This window comes from Enoplosus armatus, chromosome 2, assembly GCF_043641665.1.
Source record: "Enoplosus armatus isolate fEnoArm2 chromosome 2, fEnoArm2.hap1, whole genome shotgun sequence".
NCBI classification, from domain to species: Eukaryota; Metazoa; Chordata; class Actinopteri; order Centrarchiformes; family Enoplosidae; genus Enoplosus; species Enoplosus armatus.
In genome coordinates, this window is record NC_092181.1 from 893,304 (window position 1) to 905,256 (window position 11,953).

Genomic DNA, 11,953 nt, shown 5'->3' on the forward strand with positions numbered 1-11,953 from the left:
ATTCATAACACAGCATGTCTTCTCCGTTAGAGAGCTGGACTCTTCCCGGTCCTGTAGGCTGATAAATATATATCAAACTGTGATTTTAACATTGTTTTACAGTGGATGTAAAACGGGCATTTGAAAGATGTCACATGCAGCTCTGATTTCCTGTGTGGGAACACTGAGTGTTTGACAGCAACACCCGGCTCGTTTGTTAATCACAGATTCAGGATGATTCATCGTACCCACACTTCACTTTCTCCAACTGTGGGGAGGAAAAATGGTGGTCAGCACAGATGACCACTTCAGCCACCCACTCGCCAGGGACACCAAGGACTGTAGTCTTGAGTAATATAATCATTCAACATCCTTTTTTTTTCACTTGACAAAAGCTGCTGAACAGATTCAGCTTCAGAAGACACGTCTTTGTCTTTTACACAATTTAGATTCGATTATTTTGCACTGGTTTTCCTGATTGATTGGTTTGTAGGGTTCAATGCCCAGAATGAATTTTGGTTTTAAAATTTTGAAGATGTAAAAATGCTGATAGGCCTCTGCTTAATGACAGTGTATTCTTCCTTCTTTAGCAGATCATGTATTCACACTGCAAGTGTCCAGCGGCCTCACTCCTTTATCTCCTCTATCAGAAAAACATTTCCTGAGCATCAGGGATTTCTCCTGCAGCATAAATGCTGTAGCTCGTTGCCTCCTGCTGTGTGTATCATCATTGTGAGTTGCTGGCGTCAGTGGGGCCCGTGGGGTCCTTTGGCTGAGGGAAGGTGTTGTGTTGCACTGTGTGAACGAGATAAGTGGCTCCTCACCTCTTTCCTCCACATTTAGATCATTGTTTGATCGAGGAGAGAAAATAGAGCCGTTATCAGAGCAGAGAGGTGTTCGATTATAAACATTAAAGATAAGAACTTGGAGGAAGCGATCATACACAGTAGTTATGAAACATGTTTACTCTAGACTGTTGGACTGGATGAACAGGAAGAAAGCAGACTTCCTGATGAGGGTGGTTACACATACAGAAGTCTGAAGTTTTTGAAATATGCCCCCAATTCAAGCCACATAATTATGATTCCACTTACCACAACCTCATTGATTTATTCAATTATTGGTATAAGATATAGTTTGATATTTTGTGAAATATGCTTATTTGCTTTTTTGCTGACAGTTAGATGAGAAGATTGATATCATTCTCATATCTGTACGGTATGAAGCTACTACCAGCAGCCGGTTAGCTTAGCTTAGCTTAGCATAAAGACTGGAAACGGGGGAAACAGCTTGACTCGCTCTGTCCAAACAGAATCCGCCTACCAGCACCTCTTAAACTCACTAAATAACACGTTATATCTCATTTGTTTAATCAATACAAAAACTGAAGTGTCAAAACCACATGTTATGGTTTTACGGGAGGTTATGTGCTGGACTACGTCTCGGCTCTGAGCTGTTGCCAGGTAACCAGCGGAGGCTTTACGAAGTCACTACTCCCAGCCAAGAAATAATCTGACACATAACCTACTGTAAAACAGCAATTTGACGTTTTTACACTTTATAAGGATACAAATATACTACATTTATGTTTTCCTATTAGTTATTTATGGTGTTTTATTTGATTTTACAAGCTAACAAGTCTAAGAGTCTACAGCCATGCTAGCAGCTCTTTGAGGCTGGACTTCAGCTTGCATTGAGCTACAGCTAACATCCCCATGCTAACATGCTCACGATGACAACGCTGACATGCTGATGTTTAGCAGGTATAATGTTTGCCATGTTCACCTTCTTAGCTTAGTGTGTTAGCATGCTAACATTTGTAAGTACAACTGAGGCTGATGGGAATGTCATTAGCTTTGCAGGTATTTAGTCATAAACCAAAGTATTGGACAAATAACAGTTTTGACGTGATGATAGTGACGTAGTTGTTGAGACATTTCACTAAAAAACACAAATCTCCACCTCGTGGTGGAGCTAGATCAAATGTCAGGGATCACCAAAGTCAGCAGGATTCATCCTCTTGACACCATGAATGAAGATATTTCAGTCAGGAGCAAAGTGGTGGACCAACAAACCAGCGTTGCATCTCAAAGTCATTTCTTGCAGTAGTAGTGAAGTACTTCTTCATTCTAGTCTTCTTTTGTTGCGGTCTATATAACTCTTGCCCTGTCCTGTTTTTCTTCATCACTCCACCTCCTTCTGTCAGCTTCTCCACCTTCTTTCGTGTCCTGCCAGGAACCTCGATTTGAGCTACAAGCAGTGCTGTCACATTTGGTTACAAAGCACACAGTCTGAGTCAGCCTGACCTGAGCTGTCTGTCCCTGCTCTCCAGATCTGTCCAGGCATTTTCAGGCAGCTGAGCAGCCATGGTGAAGCTGGGCAGCAATCTGTCTGATAAACTGGAGAAGCAGCCGTCTGCGGACGACGGCTTTGATAACATCCCCCTCATCACGCCCCTGGAAGTCCACCAGCTCCAGCAGCCGTTCGCAGACAAGGTAAGTGCGGCCTGTTAGGTCTGTGTTTGTGAGTCTGTTTATGTGCCTGCCCACTTATGTTTGTTTTTCTCTAAAACACTGCGTTTCTTCTGCTCACAGACCACAACAAACCCTGCATTACAACATTACAAAAATAGCCAGCAGATTACGACTCAGTGTGGAACACGTCTGGACAAACACCATTAATGTACTTACCTTGCCAGCATGAGCCCCAACATTGAGTCCGCTGTATTTTCCCTCCCTTAGCTACTGTCCCAGGTTATACCCTTGGTATCTGCCCACGCCATGCAAGCACCTCTTTGAATGCATAAAACAAGAAGAAAGCCCACACAATCATATTTTGGTTGGATGATGCACTCAGCAGCACAGGATGTTCCACAGGCTGATGAGATGTTGCTGAATCATTAACATAAAAAACACTTTGTAGCTCCCAAATTTCTTCTTAAGCCCTCGATTAAAATTGCTTTTGCAAATGATGTTTGTGTATTATTAGAAATGCAAATTAGTATTTTCAGTTGATGCAGGATCACCGAACCTGTGCTGAACACTGGGGACAACGTCATCCATCAACCATAATGCAAAACAAACAACAGCTAATTTGTTTTTTTTCTCCAGAATAGTTAAGATGACGGTGCATTGTTTGTGCTGCAGGTCATTGTGAAGACATCAACACAATATCAGCAGCAGCAGCAGAAGAAGAACAAGCTGTATGTGCCCAACGTCAAGAAGCTGAATATCAACTTCTACAGTGATGCTTCAGATAAAGCCAAGGTACAACAACAACGACCTGGAATCAGCTCAAGTTCTGATTAAAAGATAAGTCTGGAAATATTCAATATTTTTCTTATTGTCAACAAATCCCATGCATATACCAAAACCAAAAGTGGACTGACTACACTTTGAAGTATTGACTGTGTATCCAAACCCTGATATAGTTTATTTCTCTGTCTGTAGAGCTCCATTGTCCAAAAATAAAGTCAGACTAAAACCACATTTACTTGTCTCTTGTTGCAGTCTAGAATAATGTCAATGTTTTTAAGTGTATTGTTAATAGTTTTGTGTTATTAAAAGGAGGAAAAAAGGTGTTTGGGGAAATATCAAAAATGCTCCTTCTCATCTCAGCCGGCTGGAGGGGCGTGTCGGTGTCGGTGTCTGTGTTTGATTGACAGCAGCTGACAGGCTGCCAGAGTGCCGGTGTTACATCGTGGGGAACAAACTTGTGCTGTAGTGTGCATGTCCTGGGCAGATAGTGTTCATGTGTTCATGTTTGTAACTTAGATAGGAAGGAGACTTTAATGTGGTCTGCAATTGAATGTAGTTGTAGTTCAGAGTCTGGCTCTTGTGTTGTGTAGCTGCTGTCTGGCTCAGTGTGACGTCTGCTCTGCCTCTGATAGGACGCTGACGTTACTGCTTTATACAACGTTTGATTGGCTGCATCGACATAGACAGTTTTCTGTCGGATTAATGCAAAACTAGGGGGAGCCTTCATGAAACTAAAATATTTAAAAAATATAAAATATTTAAATTTCTCCCTTTTAGTTTCAAAGGATAACACAGGACAAGTTATGTACAGAGCAGATATGTGCTGTAGCAGAAAAAACACAATTTAAAACAGTTTTATGAAACACTGCACTGGCAGATATGTCCCTTCATTACCATACACTCACACACTGTAGTTTATCTTGAGTCAATCCTACATACTGTACGTCGTCCCACTGCCATATATACTCACTGGAGCACTCCATGTGTATTAATCCCCTGATGAAAATAGTCCTCAACAAATGCTCTGTATTCTCCAGTTTGAGAAATACTGCCGCACCCAGCTGTTTTAGGAAATCATTTGACTTTTAAAAAATGAAATTTTATATTTGCCTTTTTGGTTTTGGTCTTTTCATGGAATTTGTTGACAATAACAAAAATATATTTCCAGCCTTATTCTTTTAGTACAGATGACGCTTGTTGCTGAAGTGGTGTATATGTATATACAGTGTGTGTTCATATGTGTGTGTGTGTTGTTGGTCAGATCACAGGTCTGATCCTCATCAGTTTGGCCTTCCTGACCAGCCTGCTCCTTCTGCTCATGTACAAAGCCATGTGGTATGACCAACTTACCTGCCCAGTGGGTTTCATCCTTAAGGTAGGCAGCACACACACACACACACACACATTTCCTGTTCACTATCCTTGCAGAAAACTGAGGGTGCATTAACACACATGAAGTCTTGTGTCCACACACACACACACACCGATGTATAAAGGTGGATTTTAATGACTTGGGGAGAGAAAGAAAATCTAAATATATTGGCCATCATCTTCCTGCAGTACAGCAGAGACAGCAGCAGAAGCAGCTCATATCAGGGCCTCGTCCTTGGATATCACAGACTTTTTATTGAATTATCCGAACCAAAGTAGTCTGTGTGACACCCATTCAAAGGGTACTTACACAGATACACATACTAACTTACACAGACTACAATGCAGCTGGTGCTTTGTTTCCCGGCACACCCTCACATCACTTCAACAGCATTCTCTGAAAACTGGAGCTGGAAAACCAAACTCATTATCTCCCAACGACACCTTGAAGGCATCGTGTAGCGAGCCGGCACTGCCACGCATGTTAGTTAAAGAGCCTGTTTCGCAGAAGAAAATGAGAGAGTGGGAGAGAGAGAAGGAGAGGGAGGGACAGAGCCCGCTTTCTGGTCAGGCAGAGATTGGGACGCCCGCCTGTGAATCAGAGGGGTCTTTAATTAGGGCTGAGCGTGACTAAACTGTGATTAAAGGCTTAACAGTGAGGGGGGAAGCAAGGAAGGGAAGGGGGAGGGAGGGGGGAGGGGGGGGCTTCCGGCAAGGCTTTTGAAGTTTTTGCCGGTTACAGTTGCTTTCAGCATTTTTTCCTGCTAATGCGTTGTTGGAGACATAAAAAGAGGAGCGAGGATGGAGGATGGAGGATGGAGGGAGGCGTAGTCACTGCTGTGCTTTTGAGAGGTCCGACTCCTCACTGCGAGGGAAGGTCAGGTAGTGGATCCTCCGAAGGGAAACACTTGCGAGGTCAACACAACTCAGTGGGCTCTTTCCAAAACATAACATTAACAGGATGGACGTTCAGTTTGTTTGATTTAATTCACTCTCCTCAAAAACAAGTTTAAAGATGTCGCAAAGGAAGCGTTTTCCGTGAAGGCTCGTGCTAAATGAACTTCTCCTGGCAACTAAGTCTAATACAGCATGTATTGGTATTGTAAATCTGTGTTAATCTGTGCACTAGGATAAAGAAAAAACACTTTTGCAGGAGCTTAAATGTCTGTGACTTGAGACTGATTCTATCTCTCTCTTCTTATTTTGTATGTGTTGTAATGGTCCTTGTTGTGACTTGATGACATATTTATTTGACCAAGCCCGACCAACACTACTGGCACCACCTGGAAGTGCTTGGCTGGATATTATTACCTGAGCAGGGCTAAAATTTATTTTCAGGAACTTCTTGTGCGCTAAAACAAGCCGAAGCTGCGTCGATCGCTACACGACATTTCACTAAATCCCTGTTTTAGAAGAAGTTGCACCAGAAAGCTCAAGAGAGCAGCCGCACATCATCACACCTCAGCAAATATAGACAAGGTGAAATGTACAGAAGAAGATTCCAACCTATGGAATCATTTAAAATTACTTTGGTATTTCTACCCCAAGACAATATAGCATCACTGTAGACCTCCTCTATGAACCTATTAATGAAGACTGTTAATGTTAATGTGCATCATCACCTCTCTCTTCTCTAGAGCTTTGCTAAGCGATGTCAAAGCGTTTGATGGAATGTCTGACTTGCATAATAAAAATAATTGGATGCATTCCCCTCCATGGATTGGACTTCCTAACTCTGCATCCTAGACAAGTTTGTTAATCATTATCAATAAAAGTTCATTTCAAGAACAAATCTGCAGTCTGTGGTGGCCCGCTGGGATGTACTAGTTTCTGAATGTCGTAGCAATTTGTGGCCTAAATTGACTTCTTTACTAATACAGACAAATATATTTTAATCTTTCTGTTGCAGCAGCGAAAGCACTGCATCCCAGCCGCTCTGGAGATGCAGTACACAGAGCAGCAGCAGCAGCAGGAGCGAGATGTCCATGCCAGCATTGGCGACTGCTTGCCATACATGCTCAGCCCCAGTCCTCCTGGGATTGAGCTGCCACCACCATGGCTGCAAGTCCTCAGCACTCTGAAGGAGGCGGAGGAGGCTAAACAAGGCAGCGAACCGCTGAAAGGAGTGCTGGAGGGAGAGGAGTGAAGCGGCTGACAGAAACGCAGGTGTTAGAGGCAGCGGAGGTTATTTTTTGACCGTGTGTGTGTTCAGGAATTGTTTTTTCTTCCCCCGTACAGTTCATTGAATCACTTGTTTATACTGGTGCTCCAAAACCTTAAAGGTGTCTGTATAATTACTGAAAACTTAAATCACCAATGTAAACCACATTACTCAACTTCAATCCAGTTATTCTGTTCATATTTAACACAAGCTAATACCCAACTGTGGCAGTGTGTGTGTGTGTGTGTGTGTGTGTGTGTGTGTGTGTGTGTGTGTGGCGAGTTGTTGTGGTTAGAGGCAGGAATGTTATTAAAGTGTTTGAGAATGTGCCTGACTTTTACAGTGTTACTGAGTCGTGACTAAACTCTGCCATCTGCAGTCTGTGTGTGTGTGTGTGTGTGTGTGTGTGAGTATATGCTCATGTAAATACTGTACGCTGTAAATGTACTGTATGCATGTTTGCATTTATGTGTGTGTGTGTGTGTGTGTGTGTGTGTGTGTGTGTGTGTGTGTGTGTGTGTGCATACATTAGTGTACTTGTCAGAGTTGGAGGTGAGAGAAGAGAAGCGAGGCGAGAGCTCCGAGCGAGAAGTGAAGATAACAAGTTTTTAACGAGATTATTATACAAGTTTTTCTCTTCATCCCTCCGTCTTGTTATCTCGCCGTCTGTTCATTTCGTTTCAGAGGGCCACGTATGACATCATCAGCGAATGTGCTCACAGTTGAACCATTGAGGCAAAGAACTATAATTAAAATGAGCTGATTCCACGTCTTATTATCTGATTTTGTTGTGTGTGTTGCACAACAACAAGCATGCTGGCTGTTTTAAAAACTTTGGAATGTACCAAACTATCAAAATCTACAGTCTCTGAAAATGTGTTTTTTTTCTTTGACATTATGGGTTATTGTGTGTGAAATTAATCGCCCAAAAAGTACGTTTAGTCCATTTTAAATTCAATCTACAACACAATAAATTGTGCAACAAGTAAAAGGTCCTGAACTGTACAGCTCTTCATTTGAAGGCTATTGTTCTGTTCTGTTATGATGTGAGCTACTTCCTGTAATTAGGGATAAAACATTTAATGTATTACTACAACATATAAAAAAATCAATAATGCTGTATGTTCATGTATGTACGCTAACTTAAATCTGATGCTCCATCCGAGTTTTGTTACTAAATGTTGTCTTTGATCACATATTCTGTGCTGCACCTGTAAATGACCATGTACAGTATGACCGCAGGGTTAACTCATCATGATCCTGATATGAATGTATGTCGCTCTAATCATGCAGTAGATATAATTAGAGCTTATAATGTACTACCTGAAAGCTTCTATTGTCTTCACATTTTTCTATTTATTTAATTAACAGACTATTTATGTGCGTATTATTTGGTGTCTTTTCAGTGGTAAAGTTGTGTTTGCAAATCTTGCTTTGTTACGCATGAAGAGTTTTTTTCCAATCCATTGTACATCCACTTTTAAAGAAAACTATTATGTGAAGCAAATGTTGTTTTTCTTCAATTGTCATCAGAAATAATAACCCACAATTCTCTGAAAAATCTTGTGATTTGTCCCAATTGTCTGCCATTACTCATTCTGACCCTCCTCTCCGTCTTTCTCGAAAGAGTAACTTTTTGTCAAATGGCAGATATCTTATTTTGGAACAAAACTCTCCATGTGAGCAGGACGAATGTGAGATCACAGCACAGCTTGTTCCTCTTGGTTCAAGCGCCAAACGTTTACATCAGACCCATCTGCTCTGATGTCACCGCCTGAACAGAAATAAATGACTCAAGTGTTGACTTCTCTCATTCACAACCGGCCTCGTTGACTTACAGTCATTGCCTCTAATGACCTGAATTAATGATTCGCCAAGACTGGTGAAATATTGGTGTTTGGATTTAACGGGATCCCAGATTCATTAGGTGTTTTTTAGCCTACAGGAACCAAACCAACTGACCTTTGTACTTAGAGCACTGTCAGTACACATGGTACACTCATCAAATGTTTATATATGTAAAGTAACTACAAACGTTTCAGATAAATGCAGTGTTAAAATTATGAGGTATTTGTACTTTATGCATTTCAGAAGCGAATTAATACTATACTTTTTTCTTCACAACATTTGTCCAGTAGTGGAAGAAGTTCTCAGATCCTTTACTGAAGTAAAAGCAGCAACACTTTGAAAGTAGTCCATTACAAGTTAAAGTCACATCTAACTTAAAAGCAAAAGTACATGTATTGACCACTGAATGTACTTTAAGTTTTAAAAGTAAAGGTTGTTTATGTTCTTATATATATTAAATTATGGGATTGATGTTGGACATGATACTTACAATATAATATATGATTTGCTGTTGTAGACTCAATGACCTAACATTATATAAAATAGTTGAGATAATCTCCATTTCAACCAGCTACAAAAGTAAAACGCTGCTTACACTTTAATGCATCAATACAAATAATCAAATACTAATTTAACGGCAACACTTAACAATAAGGCACACGAATTACTGAGTAGTTACCAAAGAATGTGTGAGGAACATGAAGTACTAATAAGTGTTTCCTGAATAACTGAAACAAGCTCTGAGTATATAAGACACAGTCATAGTTAAAAATGAATTGAACGGTAAAATTTAGCTTCTAAAAACTGTCTTCATGAGTCATTCTTCATTAACTCCGAATCAGCTGCTGAGCTGCGCAAAACTAATTAATCACTAATTACCTGAGTTAGTGTTTTTTCTTTGATGCGTCATACTGAGAAGCTACTAGTTACCCTCCATCACTTCATGATTATTTAGCCTTTTTCTGCCTCAATAAAGCGTCATCATACAAAACTAACAAGAAGCTATAATGCGTTTTTACTGGCAATGCTCAATTAGCTCCTTAAAAACAAACCTGAGACAGCAGGATTCATTATCATTAGTTTCTCATTTGTTCCTCTGTCGTTCTCAAGTGACATTTGTGTACCCTGTGCTACCCATATAACGATACCAGGGGCCGTTCTTCATTGTGATACGTTTGCTTTTGATACTTAAAGAACATTTTTCTTATAAAACTTATACTTTATTCAGGTAACATTTGGAATGCAGGTCTTTTATTTGTAATGCAACGCTTTTACAATCTAGTATTGCTACTGCTTAAGAAGAGGACTTGAATATTTCTTTCATATCATTCGTACTCTTTGTGCTACACAGGAGATATGCATATGTAGGTTTTTGTGAAACATTTGCACATCAGAGTCACGTTCCTAAACTACCAGCAGAAGTAAAACGCACAGCTCCTTTTACACTCACACACTCGCACAAAGATGATCAGTATGCATAGAATTCAAAATATGGCTCCTTCCTCCTCAAACTTTAGTTTAGCAATTCAAAGCCAAGCCACATCCTCTCTCTCTCTCTCTGTTGGGTTCACTGCTGTGAGCCTGTCTGCATCTCATTTACACTCACATATTTTCACACCATCGCTCTAAACCCAGGGATGTGTGGCTTGAAGTTTGCGTATGTGTGTGTGTTGCCTTGTTAGAAGTGCGTGTGTGCCTATGAAATCATTAACCTACAGTTATGTGTGTGTTTGCTAAAGTTTTTGTGTGTGTCTTTGTGTTTCACACGTTCATCTTTGTGCTTCTGTGTCTGTTAGTGTGTGTGTTTATGCCTTGATGTGTGTGTGTGTGTGTGTGTGTGTGTGAGCCCATGCTTAGCTCATTAATTAAATCTACATTACGCCTTGTTTAGCCTTTAGGGTTTTTTTTCTCCCCACTGTTACTGGGTGACATACTTTAGACGCAGTTGGCCCAGGGCATGGAACTGAATAAAGTGCTAAAAAATGTTTATTAGGGCATTTACAGATCCCGTGTTTGGTCAGGGCATAGCATGTTGTGCCAAAAAGGCTTAGATTCAGGGCCGGGGGAAAATCACGTAAAATCAGCCGAGTAGTCATGTAAAGGCCGCCAAGCCCCATTTTCCTGCTTTATAGCATCAACAGATCTGAACAGTAAAATAGCAGGTTGGCTTTTTAATTTGTCCTGACCGTTTGGAGTCCCCCTCCCTCCCCCCCGAAGAAGTGAGGGAGGGCCTGCCAAGAGTAATTTAGCCGTTAACATCCCACTAGAATCAAATTCCTCTTAGCCCTGATGTCACTCAAATGTCGGAGAGAAGGACGGAAGCTTTGTGGTGATGTAAGTACTCTCTCCCTGTTTTTCTTTCCCCTGTGTATCTGAAGCTGATCAGAAAAGATGCAGCGTCAACAAAATGGAACACACAATAAAAAGATGGGTAGATGTGGATCGAGGGGAGAAGGAGGAGGTGAAAACAAATAGGAGGGTGTGATAGAAAGCACATTTATTAAACTTCTAAAAGTGAACTTTTGGACTTGAGTGAGAGTAAAAATGGAAGGAATGACATTTTGGGAAATACTCTTATTCGTTTCCTTGCGGAGAGTTAGATGAGAAGATCGATACCACTCTCATGTTTATTGTTCAAATATGAACCTGGAGCCAGCAGCTGGTTAGCTTAGCTTAGCATAAAGACTGGGGGGAAACAGCTAGCCTGGTCACCGTTTTAAGGGGGGGTCATTCAAGTTATTGTTCCAAGAAAATGGCCAAATGGCTAATTGTTGTTTTTACACCTTGGTTTTTGTACAGTTTAAAAAACAACTCATAATGTGTTAATTAGTTTGCTTTAGAGATGCTGAAGCAAATTTTGTTAGCTTCACACGGAGCCAGACTAGCTGTTTCCCCTGTTCCCATTCTTTATGCTAAGCCACGCTAACCGGATTCTGGAGCTTCATATGGTAGAGGAGAGTGGTATATAACTCTCTGCAAGAAAGTGAATAAGCCTATTTCCCAAACTGTAGAACTTTTGCTTTTAAGAATAAAAGCTATTTATCAAATTACTTACGACATAAAAATACTCTTAAATGTAGAAGAGCTCCAGAGGTTTGTTAAGTTTGTTAAGCGTAGATCTTAGATGATGGCAGTACAGAAGACACCTTCTGAGATGTGTGAGTTGTAGCAGTTAGCCTATTATTTGCATTTGATAGGACACAACTCTTTTTTTACTTATAAAACTACAAGAATAAAGCTTATATTGATTTTGTTTGCAATCACTTCCCATGCATCTTCATTCCAATTTCCAATGATAGATTCTAAATATATCAGATTGTTGTTCACATAAATCCAA

At 40.6% G+C, this 11,953-nt stretch overlaps 1 protein-coding gene across 1 annotated transcript; it reads left to right on the forward strand.

Moving 5' to 3' along the window:
* The first annotated feature begins 2,345 nt into the window (after positions 1-2,345).
* caly (calcyon neuron-specific vesicular protein) lies at positions 2,346-6,759 on the forward strand. Its single transcript, XM_070926830.1, has 4 exons — positions 2,346-2,474; positions 3,126-3,245; positions 4,498-4,611; positions 6,520-6,759. Exons 1-4 carry the CDS (start codon positions 2,346-2,348, stop codon positions 6,751-6,753), a joined length of 597 nt encoding a protein of 198 aa, XP_070782931.1. The 3' UTR covers positions 6,754-6,759.
* Positions 6,760-11,953: the final 5,194 nt, after the last annotated feature.

What these genes read in the sequence shown, in the direction of transcription:
- caly (XM_070926830.1), top strand. Translation starts at nt 2,346, where the DNA reads ATGGTGAAGCTGGGCAGCAATCTGTCTGATAAACTGGAGAAGCAGCCG. An exon ending in AGCAGCCGTTCGCAGACAAG is followed by an intron (nt 2,475 to 3,125) that starts GTAAGTGCGGCC and finishes TTTGTGCTGCAG; the next exon opens with GTCATTGTGAAGACATCAAC. An exon ending in ATGCTTCAGATAAAGCCAAG is followed by an intron (nt 3,246 to 4,497) that starts GTACAACAACAA and finishes GTTGTTGGTCAG; the next exon opens with ATCACAGGTCTGATCCTCAT.